The 16299-nt window shown below is 43.4% G+C and overlaps 1 protein-coding gene across 1 annotated transcript; it reads left to right on the top strand.

Annotated features, from left to right (window-relative positions):
• Window positions 1-5502: 5502 nt before the first annotated feature.
• wnt7ba (wingless-type MMTV integration site family, member 7Ba) lies at window positions 5503-15717 on the top strand (the record flags this gene model as incomplete). The annotated part of the gene is made up of 4 exons (XM_080756866.1): window positions 5503-5594; window positions 7671-7897; window positions 12519-12790; window positions 15238-15717. Exons 1-4 carry the CDS (start codon window positions 5512-5514, stop codon window positions 15715-15717), a joined length of 1062 nt encoding a protein of 353 aa, XP_080612992.1. The 5' UTR covers window positions 5503-5511.
• Window positions 15718-16299: the final 582 nt, after the last annotated feature.

The following is a 16299-nucleotide window of genomic DNA, read 5'->3' as shown; positions in this document are numbered from 1 at the left end:
TGGTCATTTGGTGAACAGTTCAAGCAAAACAAGTCAAAGTGGTGTTGTGAACACAATGAAGCGTTCCATGAGGCCATCAGAGGACAAGTGACTTCAGTTGATCACACCATTTATGGAATGGGCTCTCTAACTACTACACCAATGGTTTTCAACCCATTTCATATCCATTATTTATACGGCATTTGAGCCACGGACCACCATTTGATGAGGTTTAGCCTCTCAGACCCAGTCACCCAAGAATTGATGTAGTACTGTACCATAGGGGGAGAGACAATAGGCAAACTTTGATCAAAATAACAATTATTCTACATTCTCTAATTGTGTAGACTTCTTGTGAATTAATTAATGCAGATGTATAACAATAATTTAACTCATAAGATAATAATATTTAACCAAATGCCATTTGGTTTCATTTTATGCTCTCGAGAGTCAAATACGTGTCCATTTGGTTACCAACTCTCCATCATTTAGCTGGGGACCACCTCGAACCCCCTCAAGGACCACTGGTTGAAAATCACTCACACAGTCAAATCCTCAGTGTTCATTTAACGCCGGCTACATTGGTAGACGCTCGGAGTTACAAAAGGATAAATTAACACTGTGTAGAGACAGTGCTCCCCCTCCCCGATCTCAATCTTCTCTAAAATGTCAACCAAAGAGACATTGGACTTTGCCCTCACATCCCCATGTCACTGAGCAGACCTATAAAAGTCCCCATCCCTTTGAAGACTCTATGAAATCACAACAGGCCTGCAGCTCCCACCCCTTGTAGCGCTTGACTCGCTCTGAAATTCCACAGCAAAGAGACTATTTGCAGGGACCGTGTTTAAAAGGGGGGGTTGGGGGACAGTAAATATTCCTGTCGTGGTCTCGCCTTAACAAGTGTTCGCAGCCTTTTTGCAACTCGCTGGATGTTTGTATTCCCACGAGGTTACGACGACGGGTGACTTCAAAAGATGTCTTGCGCGACGCAACATATGCTTACATCTATGCTGTCAGGTTTATGTCATGTGACAGAACTTGATAAAGTGTCTGCTCTGCAGCCAACAACAATGCTGCACTGCACACAGCAGAAATATAGTCACTCACAGTTGTGATGATGGAGATGTTCCTCTCTGCAACCACATGAGGGCGTACTGCTGAAGGTGTGTCTCTACAGAATAGAGAGAGAGAGAGAGAGAGAGAGAGAGAGAGATCCATCTACTTAATGTTCATTCCCCAGAGTGCACACATTTTATAATTGGCGAGATGAAGTGTTTAAAGTTGCCATCCACAACCGGGATTCGAACCTTGGTCTCCTCTCCCGCACGGGACACCAAAGCCGAAACATAATAATGGGGAGATACTGGGCTTATCAGATTCAGGCAGTATTGTAGGCCTATATAGGACATGAAACCAAGCCATCCAGGCTCCTGGTGAATCATGAAACATTGTCAAAACATATAGCCTATTTGAATATGTATTTATATTATATAGGCTACTATATATTTAATAAATACAATTTCTTTTTCATTTTCAAATATGTTTTGATACAGAATCGCTTAAAATGATATATATTTTTGGAAATCTCCATGGGAGAAATGAATTGGGTTTCTATCTCTGGCAACACAAAATTGCCGCCACTGCTATGCTCTATATTTATATCAACCAGTACAGTATGTCCCATAGGTCCTATACCCAACACCAGGGTGAACATTTATCAATAGAAGAGTAGTAGGGAGTTCACAGAGAAGATTGTGTGCACATCTCAATGCCTTTTTTGTTGCCTTAAAATAAAGTAAGTCTCAGCTATACAAACTGGTGCTGGATGTTCTTCCTCTTCCTTGAGAGTAGCCTAGTAGGGAGACCATGCACCTCCCACCACTATGTACAGGTGTGTATTACAATTGTATTAACATACTCTACCTCTACCACATAGATCAGTTAAAAATAACCTTTTAAGTTTTCATTAAAATAAATTCCGCATTGCAGATTCAAGTTATTCTCACTGTAAATTATTTTCACTTACAGTGCATCTGAGATCTTTACGCATGTTTTTTTTAAATTTGCAACGCGGTCGTCTGAGCAAGACTAAGCTTGAACCTTGAACCAGTAGAGTCTACGTACTGGTTCAAGGTTCAAGCTTAGTCTTGGTCGGACGACCGCGTTGCAAGTTTTAAAAAAAACACACACTTGTCACGATCAGAGTCAGAGGTGTGTAGGACCCAAGCGCAGGACAAAGGCAGAGGATGAGGCAGACACAAGGCAGGTCGAGTGCACGGTGGTTTATTACCAAAAACCAGGTACAGGAACAAACACAGGAAACACGAGGAAACTAGGGAATACTAGGAGCAAGAAATAACACTGGGACTAGGAATATACAAGGAACCACGAGGAGCTAGAAATCACTGACAACAATTTACGAACCAACAAAGAACTGACAACACAAGGGCATACTTATAGACAAGGGATAACTAGACACAGGTGAACAAAACTCAAAATCAAGACAGGGATTGGCTGGGGGACTAAGAGGACACAGGTGGAAAACAAAGACTAATCACAATACAGGTAGACAAGGCAGGTACAGAACTACAGGGGCAGACAGGATGGCACAAAACAATACTACAAAATAAAAGGTACACAATAACAAAATAAATGTCACGTACCGTGACAACACTTGTATCAAATCATCACATTCCGTGCTACAAACACGTGCTCAGACAAACACACCTATACACACAAGCTGTGCATAGCATAAAAAAGCAGACATAGGAGCTCATATGCGCCTCCAAGCTTTCCTCAACACAACAGAGATCAAATGCTACTTAGACCAATGAATAGTCTGATTCAATAGTTGTATTAGCATCCGAATGGGGTGCAGAAGAGATGGAGACAGACACCTGTTACCTACTGTAACAAGCACTCTATAGCAACAATTACTATTAATCATTGCTATATCATATAGCTCTATATCAGAATACGTATCAACAGTTTTCCCAACAGCGTCTCACATGTGTCAGATAAATGCCAATGTGTCATAAATAATATTTATATTTAAGCCTAGGCTAGCTATACTCTCTCTCTCTACATACTGTATACACACGCGCGCACGCACACGCACGCGCGCGCACACACACACACACACACACACACACACACACACACACACACACACAGTAGGCTACAGCTGAGAAATACAATGTATGTATCACATGTTATTTATCTGATGAGCATTATTAATGTAATGCAATTAATGAAATGCATGTATTACTGTAATATATAATAGTTAAATGTAGCCTATATGTATAATACCTTTATTTACATCAACAGAGGGGACAGCACGCTGCATGGTGGACTTGGGGTCAACCAGGTCACCTCATGTGAGGGTGTGTGTGTGTGTGTGTGTGTGTGTGTGTGTGCAGTGCCGTATCCAGGGAATAATCAGCAGGGGGGCATTCATATTTCCAAGGGGGGCACTTGATTTTTCAAGTTCACATCCATATATAGCAATTAAGCTCTCACATTGGCCTATACAATAAAACAACACAAAAGGCTTGGAGAAGGGCTACAAGTATAGGTTCCAATTATACACCAAAACAAATAATATAGCCTAATTATTGTAGCCAACAGAACAAACAAACAAACATAGCCTATATACTGTCATGTGGAAACACGATCGCATCGCACCAACAACACAATGAACACAATGAGCATCTCCACGGCGGGAGGAAAGTAGAAAAAAAGACTATAGCCTATGCACCAACCATTAATCACCAACAAATAGTTGAGCATTTAGGCTTATAGTGTCTTTTATATGTGGCCATCTCCACGGTAGGGGAATATGAGTAAAAGTTTATGCACCAACCAAAAACAACAAGTCTATATAGTGTATTTATGTCGGGAGGCAAAGGGGGGGGGGGATCTGCGCGTCTGCAGATTGCACGTTTGCCATTATGAAGGGCGCGTTCGGAAATACCACACCGGAGCACACTCTCCTATTAGTTTGCATTGCACAGTGGGCTCAGTGCGCTATTTCCGAACGCGCCCGAAGGCTACTTGGGTATTTGTCCCGTTTTACCTGATTCAGTGACGGTGTGCCAGAACCAAGAACCTCTGGTGGAGAAGCATGCGGTGGTGGTGGAGGTCCGAAAGTTGAGCTGCTGCTGTGGAAGTTGCGACAGCAGCCCTCTGCCTCACTGGAATAATGCTATCCGACACTCGCGAACCCCATCCGACGACCGAATTTCGTTGTGCATTTAGTAGTGCTCGGTGCTCGACTCCCCGCAATGGCCCGCAATATTAACAACAACAGGCGACATGGTGTTGGTTTCAGTATCGTCATCAGTCTGCCTTTCTGAAGGTGCTGGTGGGTTTATAGAGTTTGGTGTTTTGGCTTTGAGCCAGTTCCTAATATCCATGATTCAATTTTACCGGTTTGGGTTTGTTTTCACTGTGACTGAAGCATGGACTGAAGTCACACAGGTAATGACGTAGCTTTTGGTGCGCTGCATCAAAACGAATCCGACTAGGTGCACCGACTATAGGTGCCAGTGTACTTGTTATTATTGCATTTTTATTACTATGAATTAATTAGAAAATGTAAATTTATTATAAACACAAAGAACATGAAAATAACACATTATATATATTTTAAACCTGTAAAACATTAAAAATAATGGTGGGGTAGGGTTCTGGACTGGGGGGGCACAAAGTCTATCTGGGGGGGCAGTGCCCCCTAGTGCCCCCCCGTAGAAACGGCACTGTGTGTGTGTGTGTGTGTGAGAGAGAGAGAGAGAGAGAGAGAGAGAGAGAGAGAGAGAGAGCAAAGAGCATGCAAGGTTGGAGTTAGTTGTATAGGTTCGGGGTGGGGATGGAGTTTGAGGGTGTGTGTGTGTGTGTGTGTGTGTGTGTGTGTGCGTGCGTGTGCGTGCGACGGGGGGGGGGGGGGGGGGGTGCAGACTCATCCATCCATGCACCAGTGACCAGTCCCATCCCGGGGGTTGGACAGACTGTGATCCCACACTTGTCTCCCACCACCGGCCCAGCCAATGACAGAACGCTCTCTTTTTTGGGAGATGAGAGCCGCACATCCCTGACTGACATCCGGAACCAGCACCCCCCCCCCCCCACCCACCCAACATCACCTCCCCGTTCCTACCTCCCTCCCCCCGTCTATCAGCCCAGGTGGCGGCGCACGTTGCCCCCACCCCCACCCCCCCACACACACACACATGCACACATGCACACACACACGGCCGTGACCGCCTGGCTGGACATGACGCCTCTCGTTCCCCGACTCCTCGGCACATGGACATCAGGGGCGCTCGGAGCAGCTGCTGCCGATACGCACCGACGCTCCAGCGACTGAAGAGAGGACCACCACCACGCTGCTTCTCAACAAGAAACTGCGTTCACGAGTGATACTCACGGACTAAAAGAAAAAAAAAGAAAGAAAGAAGAAAAAGGATATATTTTCTTCACATTTCGTCTTTTTTTTTGGTTGCAGCAGTCCGCTGTGTTCAATGTGCAGCCATGCTCATCGTCTCGTCTCGCAGTGCGCTGCTGTCCGTGTACTACCCGCAGATCTTCCTCATCCTCACCAGCGGTAGCTACCTGTAGGTGGATCCATTATACATCCTACCAGTGCTTCTCAAAGTTTAGCATTTCAGGGTCTCCTATCCTATCTCAACTCTGATATTTGTACACTGTCAGTTACAAACTCGTAAGAGTACATTTGTAGACTTGAAATTCACTTTGAAAACCACTGATCTATAGGCTACGCTACTGTATAGACTAGAGAATTCAAGTGCTATGCCAAAAGGTTGATGTGACCGAGTATTGCACCTGTAAATTGGTGCGTAATTGGCGGTTGATTTAGTTGGTAGGCTACTCTTGCAGAACGGTGCACATGCAATCCTGATATTTAATAGCAGCCTATTATATAGGCTATTATTGACCTCTGGCAGTGGGCCTAGGCCTAACTAATAACCACATGGACCCGTAACCGTCCACACAATTAAGAGTGCTTTTTTTCCTTTGCGTGGTAGTTGCATATGGGGCATGGAATCATGCTTTCTCAATATCATTTTTGAAAGCGACAGGCGCCTGATCGGGTGTTGGGAATTAATGTTGTCCGTCTAATAATAGATTAATTTGTAATTTTATTTTTTTCCCTAACCCATAGGCCTATTGAAAAAAAATTGTTCATAACCTATAGTTCGTATATTATCATTATTAAACAGCTTAGTTAAACGGAGAATAGAATATTGACCACTTGCTCCGGCATGGGAAAATTCGGTTTCAGCTCAACCCAGCTGATTGTCATTCATTGAGTTGAGTAGATGGCATTTCATTATCATGATTTCCCCCTATAGGCCCACACGCTACATGCATTTTGGGTATATTTGATGAGATAACCCGATTTTACGGATTTGCGCATTACAACATAACCGCTTTGTCACAAGCGCACCTCGTCAGAAAAGCGTTATAATTGGAGGGCATATGGAAACGAGTAAAATGTCCCTATTGCATTGGCCTCCTTCGTGCTATGTCTTATACGGGAACAGGCCTATGTAATGAGCTCTTTCTTATGACATTAAAAGACCCAGACCCTCTCTGGAGGGGATGATTGCTGCACCATACATGCATTTCATTCATAATAACAAGGGCAAGGCCCTGGGCCCTAAAATAGCTGTGGTTGGCCATGTTTTCTGTAACAGAGGGAGAGACAGAGAGGCACAAGGAGATGGTTTGGAGTGAGTTGGACCCACATCCTATAACTATTGTTTTCTTTCAAGTTTTTATTAAAGTCAATTAGATTAGTCCGCCCATTGTGTGGTCTGGGCTGGTTTAAGTCTTGCTCCCCTCCCCCGTTCCTCCTATGTTTATTTGATCACATAATGTCTCACATTTTCAGATCTACAGACTGGCTATTGTCATGAAGAACGGACAGTGTCCTGTGTAGGTCACGATATAACTGTTCTTTAACATAGCAAAGTATGCACCTTTGAATTCCGACTGAAGACATCTTTTTTGTTTGAATTCAACGCACCTCACCACTCCCCAGCCAAATCCTGGTAAATTAAATGTCATAGTCCTCAGTGCTAAATAGGGTACAAATGGTAACAAGTAGCTGTCAATACATACAATACAAATACACGATCAGGTTCTTAAAACTGAGAACATGGTAAATGATTGAAAGCGGCTGGCGAATGTTCAGATTCACCGGTCGTCACTGCAGCTGGTGGACAAAATCCGTAGTTTCCTGCTCTAATTGGTAAGATTTGTGTTTGGTGACCATGAGTCAAGAGTTCAATCCATGCTGATTACCTTCTCTTTATGTCAAAACTGTCTCTCTATTTCACTCTAAAGGAACCTTTGTGAGACGTATCAGGTTGTACACATTCCAAGTTTAATTGCCGTTCTCTCCATCTCCTCATGTCTCTCCTCCTGGTTCCCGATACCGATAGTATTGTATATAGACTCTTATCAAAAGTCAAGACAACAGTCTCTTTCTGTGTCTCACTTTGCATGACAGTCACTTATACTACTTCTGATGCCCCGACTCCCTCTTTAAATCGGAATTCTTCCGTCTCTCGTTGTGTGACAGTGAATTAAACTCGTCTTTTGATGTTGCTTTGTTTCTCCCGTTCTCTCTCTCTCTCTCTCTCTCTCTCTCCCCCTGCCTATAGGGCGCTGTCCTCTGTGGTAGCTTTGGGGGCTAACATAATTTGCAACAAGATTCCGGGGCTGGCCCCCCGTCAGAGAGCCCTCTGCCAGAGTCGCCCTGACGCCATCATCGTCATCGGCGAAGGGGCCCAGTTGGGCATCAACGAGTGCCAGTACCAGTTCCGCTACGGCCGGTGGAACTGCTCTGCCCTTGGAGAAAGGACCGTCTTTGGACAAGAGCTGAGAGTAGGTCAGTCAGTTTGACACTGGCTGTTGTCAGCAAAAAAGCAGCAACAAAAGAATAATATTTTCCTTTTTATTTTATTTAACAAAATCTCAAGAGAAGGGGTGTAATTTGGCAAGTATGTCTAGAGGGAGGAGTTATTTGAACAGTTTTGATTCTCAATTCAGCTGTCAAAGGGAACATTTACACCTGAATACACTTGACTTAGCAGACTGATGAAAATCATAGTGATTACGACCTTACAGAGCTCTAAGGTTCAACTTTAGGACGAATGACTTGAGAAGATGCACCTTGCGTCAAAACCTTAGTCCTTGCACCTACAGTACTAAATAACAAAAGGAAGATCCATATGCATCACCTTCTGTTACTGGATTGACCTTGACCTTTTCTGAGAGATCCGGCCCAGCGGCTGAAGATATAGGTTTACTTAGGATATAATTAATGAAAAATGGATGTGGGATTTTTTGTCCAAGGGTTTGTCCGAAAAGTCAGAGAAGAAAGTACTGATCAGTTCACTTGAGATAATGCAGAAGATGACAGTGGAAACCTTACATCAGTAATAATGTTCTTAGTCTTATAACGTGTAACAAGCTCATAACATGTCACACCTGTGAGCTTGTAGAGCTGTTATTTATTTTTGTTGAAAAAAGTTCTCGTACTGTTCTACAACGTTTGCTCAAAGGTAGCCTACTGCTCAACTTCACTTCTGCGCACAGTTCAACTTAGGTTGACAAAATTGCAGTTTGAAAACTTTCATTGAAAGCACAGCAGTTCTACTTCCCACTGGCGTTAACCACAATTACATACACGTGTAACGTGTATGACACAAACAGCTGAAACTCGAAGCCTTGTTGCCCGTGTCCTAAAAGCGTTTAGATCAATTATCAGCTCCATGTGGCTTCATTGTCACTTCTCATTTGTGACAACACTGGCTTAGAATTCAACGTGAAAAAGCAAAAGCAAAATTGTCCTCAAAACGAAAGATGGCAGAAGGCCTATCTGAGCATGCCATCAGTGGAGAGCCTGTCAATCAAAGATGACGATTTGTAAACACCCCAAACATACGCGTCTCTCATCATTCCTCCTCGCCAGATAAGTTTGTTTCACAGAAGCCTTCCGCTCGCTCCTAACGTGGACCTCTTATATAAAGTGTCTTTCTGTCAGGCTGACATGTTTTGTTGCGGTCCACTGTGGGTTTGGAACTGCGTTTAATCCAGCTGCTCTGGGAACAATCACTTCCCCCTTGACGGGAGTCAGAGACAGACGGCTGGATAACTTTATGCCTTTCTGTCGGAAGAAACTTATCTCGTTCTCCCGTGGTGTGTGGAAGGCCTAATAGAGACACGTATCATCCATGTAGTAGGCTTGACATTGGCATTGCGGGTAACATTCCAGACCAGTAAATCTCATTTCAATCTCATCTAATAACTGCTACACGAGCCACAAACAATGTAAAATCACAGTGGTGCTTAACGTCTCAATCTGTGACCTCAATCTGTCTTGCTTGATGAATCGATGATCAATAATGGGCAATGTAAGATCAGTCGTTGGCTGTTCTTATTTGTGTCCCATAAAAAATAGGGGAAAAAAATGAATCTTCTGCCCCCCCCTCGACTCTCTCCGTGTACCCGCTTCACTTGATTGACCTGCCGGGCCTGTGAACTCATTAAGTATTGAGAAAGACCAGGGTTTCATTCTAACCACTAATTGAAGTCAGCTACAGCAGCTGGATGGCAACAATGGAACCCTGCATGCAGCGCTGTACAATCAAAACAAATCATATTGCCGGGAGATGGCTGTCTGGCCATAGCAGAGGGCCCGATGCCTTGAAAAACGCTCACTATACAATATTTCCGCAATATTTCCGAATGGGCCGCAGATTTAGTCTGTTGAGAGAAGACTTCAGAGTTTGTTAAGATTTATGGATGGGATGGGGTGACTTGGGGGACCGCAGGTCCAACGGTTTCTCGGGAGTGAGTTTGTCAGGTTGGAAGACTGCCATCACAATCGCCTCTACCAGAGACGCCATGCATTAATAATACTCAGGGGCAGTTGCGAAGATCGCAGGCCCAGCAGTATCTTGATCGGGGACGGAGGTTATCCGATTGCACTGCCCAAAAGCAATGCCAATAATTGCATTCCCTCTCTATGCCATAAATAAGTATATAAATGTTTTTATTTTGAAACCCAAATGGTGACTCATGAACCTCACAACGGGGAACATCCCAGTCAAGTCCAGCCACACATTATTTCAGCATTCAACAGAGGTATCACTTGCAGTAATGATGGACTGTACCACTTAAACCCGATTTTATACTTCAGCTATTCATAAATAGCCAATCTAAAAGCTCACAAGGACTTATCGCAACATGTTGTGAGCTTGTAAATCGTCTATTTTGACTACCGGGATATATTCTTTCAATTGTGAAGAATTGTGCAAAATCTTTGCCTGAAATAGGGACGTCAAAGTTAAGATTGTTAAAGCAAAGTCAGTCAGACACTACTGCAGTAGTGAAGGTACTCAAATTAGTTTATATTTTTACTCAAAGTAAGAGTAGCAATATCACAATATGAAAATACTGCTTTTCAAATAATTTACTAGAGTAAATGCACTTAGTTACTTTCCATCAATGGCAGTATGGATTCACTCAAGGCTTCTCTGGCCTACCAGTAGATGTCACTTGTGCTTCCACACTTGGACTTAAGCTTCTGAGAAATCCTTGCCATAGTCTCTCTTTGCCCGCAAACAGGGAATGCCTGCTGGGTAAGATCAAGATTTACCAGCAATGCACAATAGGCTAAACACATGGCTAAAGACTTGTTGAATTGTTTAACTCCTAAAGTCAGCTTGATATTTTTGTATTTTACAAAGATTCCATTGTGGTTTTCCACAGGCTAACCCAGACCAGTAGCCCTAAACTTTCCCCTTCATGTTGATTTAGAAAGCTTGATTACTTTTAAATTCTCCATTTCTTTCACAATGTTATATTTCAACACAGCAGATTTTTATAAGAAGCAAAAATTGCCATTGTGGCATTATAGCACCAATGGGATTTAAAAATCACACTTGTGTGAAGTGAGGGGCACTAATATATTAAAGTCTAACTCATGTTGATTAGGTGATGTAATGGTGACATTAAACACCATTAACAATAAAGAGACAATATGACATAAATGACACATTATGACATCATTTTTCCCTTCATTGTCAATGCGTTTCCAAAACAAAAATTGAACTAAAGACAAACATTAAACCTGTGTATAGGAGGAGCTAGCGCCCCTTAAAAACTGCAATACGGAACTTATTTTAATGAATAAAAATGTTGCTATAACCAATCTGTCCAAGGAAGGTACAGGTCAATACAAAACAGATGCACTAAGACATCAGGGTCGTTCATTTTCAATTCATCAAAAACATTTAAAGACATACAAATATACACATCTATGCAAAACAATAAAAATAATCATCAATGCACAGTTAGAAAAAAGGGAAAACGTGAATAATATAGAAAAATAGAGGGGGGAAGGGCCAGTTTCGAATTGCAGCCGCCCCTAAGTGCTCTTTGAGAGTCGTTTTGAACGAGTATGTTAACACAATAAAAATAGCACATCTGCAGTGGTTGGAAGTGCTGTCAATACTCTACCATTAATACATTTAAATCCCTGTGTCGGGTTGGACACCTACAGGCTCACAAGCCCTGTAAGCAAAGCAAAGTTACTATATTTACCCAGGGTAACTGGACTAAGCTCAAGAACTTGTTTACAGCTAGGCCCTGCTCATAGAATATTTCATGGTAGGGGTTCAATGCCTTGCTCATGCTCAAGGGCACTTCAGCGGTGGTAATTTTAACGTGCCGGTCCGGGGATACGAACTAGCGACCTTCCGATATCAAGACCGCTCCGCAAACCGTTCGGTCACCGCTGCCCTGTCAGAAGCTCATGAGCCTAATCCACTGGCCATTCCCTCTTGACTGAGTAGTAGCTGTTTGGTTCCCCAGGTGTTAACACTTACAATTACCTAACTCCATCAGACAAGGACATGAAACATTAATAATCCACAACACACCAGTCCAAAAATTAAGTCAAACTTGCAGCTGGACAAATTATAGGAGTCGGTGCATAGGAGACTACCTGGCACCTACTGTATATCTTGCAAAAGTTCTGCAGCCAACAAGGTACATTCCAATCTCCATTAACCACTTTCAACCTATAGTCCCTAATTTAAGCCATATATGCAAAACATTTTCAAAATGTTTCAGAAATGTTCACAGCTTTCAATCAAAACTTTTCCAAAAATGTCAACGTTCGCTATTTGTCGTACAACTAAGTATATAGGGCTTAAGTGGTTAACCACAAAGTTCCAAAACCATTCCATGTAATGTTTGACAAAACATTGCTCCCATGGGAATGTCTGGCAATGGGTTCCTCAACAACGCAGTAAAAACTTAATAAACTAAATAAATAAAACACAAACTATGTAGCTGTACAAAATAATAACTACACTGGCTCTATTGGAACACAGGTTCTTTTAGTTTTATTTACATTTTCTGAAAAGTAAGCTTTGGACATAACCGACAGCGTCGATATTATGAATGATCCATGTTCTGCGTCCCTCCCCCCCTTATAGGAAGCAAAGAAGCGGCATTCACTTATGCCATCACCGCAGCCGGAGTGGCCCACGCGGTGACGGCGGCCTGTAGCCAGGGTAACCTGACTCAGTGTGGCTGTGACCGCGAGAAGCAGGGCTACCACGACCAGGAGGAGGGCTGGAAGTGGGGCGGCTGCTCCGCCGACGTCAAGTACGGCGTGGACTTCTCCCGCCGCTTCGTGGACGCCCGCGAGATCAAGAAGAACGCCCGGCGACTGATGAACCTGCACAACAACGAGGCGGGGCGGAAGGTAAAATCCTGACTAGGACTACTGCAGCTGTAGTTTATTGTCCTTGCGAGGTTTCGGCCGATGACATTTTGAAATAATCGACAAATCGAGAAGCGATCTTTCTTTGATAACTCTTTTTTTAATTAGCAAATCAACGTCTAATAAAGTTTAATAGATCTGGTTTTTTGCTCATATGAATTCATTTTTTACTTCTATGTCCTGGAATTAGAATCCAGGTCTCTCAACAAGACCAAATTTCGACCAGTCTTTCAAAGCTGTAATCTCTGTGTCAAGCGTGAGTAGGGAGACCACATACATGTAGTACTGCCTGAAGTACATAGTGCAATATCTCCCATGGACAAGTGGCAATTCTATCTTTAAACAACTGTTTGCTATATAAATCAGACAGACTTTTCTGTTGAGTACCTGTGATAAAACTAGACCCTGCTGATCAACATACAAGGCATTGTTTTGAATATATTGCTATTAAAGTCAAAGCTCAGATTATTATCAATTGAGTAGGCTAATGGCTGATTTATTGTAGGTTATATTTATATATTGTATATTGTAACCAATTATGCAAGCTTAAAGAGAGAGAGTGGGAGAATGCACAGGCAAATATTGTAAACAATTTGCAAGCTTGCAGTGTTGTGAGCTTATAAATCTGCTTTTTTTGGTTAGATAGGCATGTAAATCACCGTTACAACTAATTGTTGCATCAACTATAGTAGGCTAAATACATTGTTCATAAGGTTTAGGCAAGGGAACAACAGTAATGGGTACTTCATACGGACAAATAATTTGTTAATAAAATTAAGCTGGTGCAAACAAAGCGGAGGTTTTCAATGTGTGCGCGTGAGGAATGCAAGGCCGGCCAGTCATCGCTGCCAAATGGGAGTTGTGCCACAGCCCTGCGCTCCATTCATTGAATTACCAAGCATTAAGTCAGGATACGAGATATTATTGCAAGTCTCTCTCTCTTCCTCTCTCAGTGGCAGCACCAAAACCTTTGCTTCTGCACCACTGCACACGCTGAACCAACCAAAATCGGGAGCCAATTCCCCCAAACCCAATATCAATGCAGAGGAAGACAGCGTGGATATAGAGTTGCTGATTTGATAATGCCGGCCCCTGCTGTCAGCGCTAGGCTACATCATGTTCCGATTATATGCTTGCCCACTCGGCAATCATATTGCCTTTCACATCCTAGATAATGGCAGCGATAATACATCTACTGTCAAAACTTATGGCGTTTTCCTGTGTGGCAGTGACCTGTAACTTTTGTCAGCTGGATTTATCTATGAGGTATCAAAATATAAATCCTGCTCTAACCGCGGTGTAATTTTATACACGTATGGTTGCATTGAAAGCTCGGGTCAGTTTTCCTGTCCATTACGTGGTCTTAAGAAAGGTAGAGTTAATTATAGGCTACAGTCTTTTGGTTATACGTAATTTTTTTCCCAAGTTTTTGACACAAAGTTGGCATTGTGATCAACTTTAGGCATGTGAAATGTGTACTACTGATACATGTGGAACTTAGTACACATGGCAGTAGATATCTTGGTATATACTTTGTTGTTTATTAGCAGATCTACAAGTTCACGTGTCACAAGCCTTTTTTCTTTTTTTTGAGGGGTGCTAGCCCCTCCTATATTCAGCTATGACTATGACTCGTCATATGTAGACGAGCAAATCGGCTATTTTTTTTTTTACACAAAGTACATTCCCATTGACAATGAATGGAGGATGTACAATAAAAGCGCCCTCTCTTCACACGGTGTGATTTTTGTTAACAAATCGGGAGACAAAATTTAAAATTGCCCAGAATAGGGAAGCCAGGATTATGTGGTTAAAAATACCATGGCATCCTAGACTTAAAACCAGAGCACCAAAACGAATGCGCCTGGATAGGGCAACCACACAAAGGTTTCTCTGGCTATGAGGGGCTCTCAAACGGGCTTGCGGGTGGGAAGCATGCAGGGGATCCCGCCGGACTACAGACTCCTAGAGGAGGTTGTTCGCAGTGCCTGTTCAGTGAGGGTAAACTTGAAGATAGCGTCAACCTCCGCACACAAACTCTCCTCACTGGCAGGTGAAAAGTAGCTGCTTTAAACTCCATGTGTATCAGAGGAGACATGAGGTCGTCTACTCTACACCCTCCCTGGGAGGGAGTAGAGTACATAATGAGGAACGATTATTTAATCACTTTTCACCTGGCAGCCCCATTTCGGCATGTAATTTCTGTCCTAACCAAATTTGTCAGATATTTTGAGATTTTTTTAATTAAAAGCTCACTCCGTTGTGATATCTTATGAGAGCTTATATCTGTTATTCGTCATACTGTGAAGTATATGGGGCTTATGCAGTTGACGATCGTAACCATGCCTTTTATACGTTGATGTGAGGATCACACTCACAGCCACTGACTGGTGAACGCCCTCCAACCCTCTCTGTCTCTGTGTGTCCAGATCCTGGAGGAACGCATGATGCTAGAGTGTAAATGCCACGGCGTGTCAGGTTCCTGCACCACCAAGACATGCTGGACCACTCTGCCCACCTTCAGAGAGATCGGCTACATGCTGAAGGAACGCTACAGCGACGCCGTTCAGGTGGAGCCAGTGCGGGCCTCGCGGCTCCGCCAGCCCTCCTTCCTGCGCCTCAAAGAGGCCCGGGGCTACCAGAAACCAACGGACACGGACCTGGTGTACCTGGAGCGCTCCCCCAACTACTGCGAGGAGGACGCGGTGACGGGAAGCACAGGGACGCAGGGCAGGCTCTGCAACGGTACCTCCCCGTATACAGACGGCTGCAACTTGATGTGCTGCGGCCGGGGCCACAATACGCACCAGTACACGCGCGTCTGGCAGTGCAACTGCAAGTTCCAGTGGTGCTGCTTTGTCAAGTGCAACACCTGCAGCGAGAAATCGGAGGTGTTCACCTGCAAGTAAGGGGAGCATGCGATGGCAGGAGCTCAAGAGGAGACCAGGGGCATAGGGGCAACACCGCAAGGAGGTGGGAGCTCAAGAGACGGTTCGGAAAATTTGATTTTGTCATTTTGCACATTTTGACATTTGGAGTAATTTTATGAGGAAAGAAAAAGAAAGACAGAAGTGAAATGTCATATGGAGGTCAGAAAGAGCGTTTAAGAAAAAGAATGTTTTCTTGTGCGTTGACTGGACAAACTATACGACGCGACACCAACATGTTGCAGGGTGCGTATGAAGTGCAAGGGTCAGTCGTTCACTTTTATTTGTCTCCAACAACTTTGGAAGAAAATAACCACCTAGGCAAAGTAGACATTGTATTTAGGATGTAGGTTACAGTCTTCAAAAGACATCACTCGTAGAGTAAAAGAAGTTCTTATGCAGATGAGAAGAAATGTTGATTTCAACACAGGTAACTGGAAACGGTACACAAGTGAAGTGCCTTTTGACTGCCATGAGAAGACCCCAACACAATGGCTTCTGCTGAGGACTGTAGACAGCGGGACAAATTGAACTGTACGCTCACACTGTATTATGTTTGAACAC

This window comes from Protomyctophum bolini (genome assembly GCF_963924005.1).
Source record: "Protomyctophum bolini genome assembly, chromosome: 23".
Taxonomy (NCBI): domain Eukaryota; kingdom Metazoa; phylum Chordata; class Actinopteri; order Myctophiformes; family Myctophidae; genus Protomyctophum; species Protomyctophum bolini.
The sequence above is the reverse complement of the archived record's forward strand: the minus strand, read 5'-3'. Positions and strand labels throughout refer to the sequence as shown.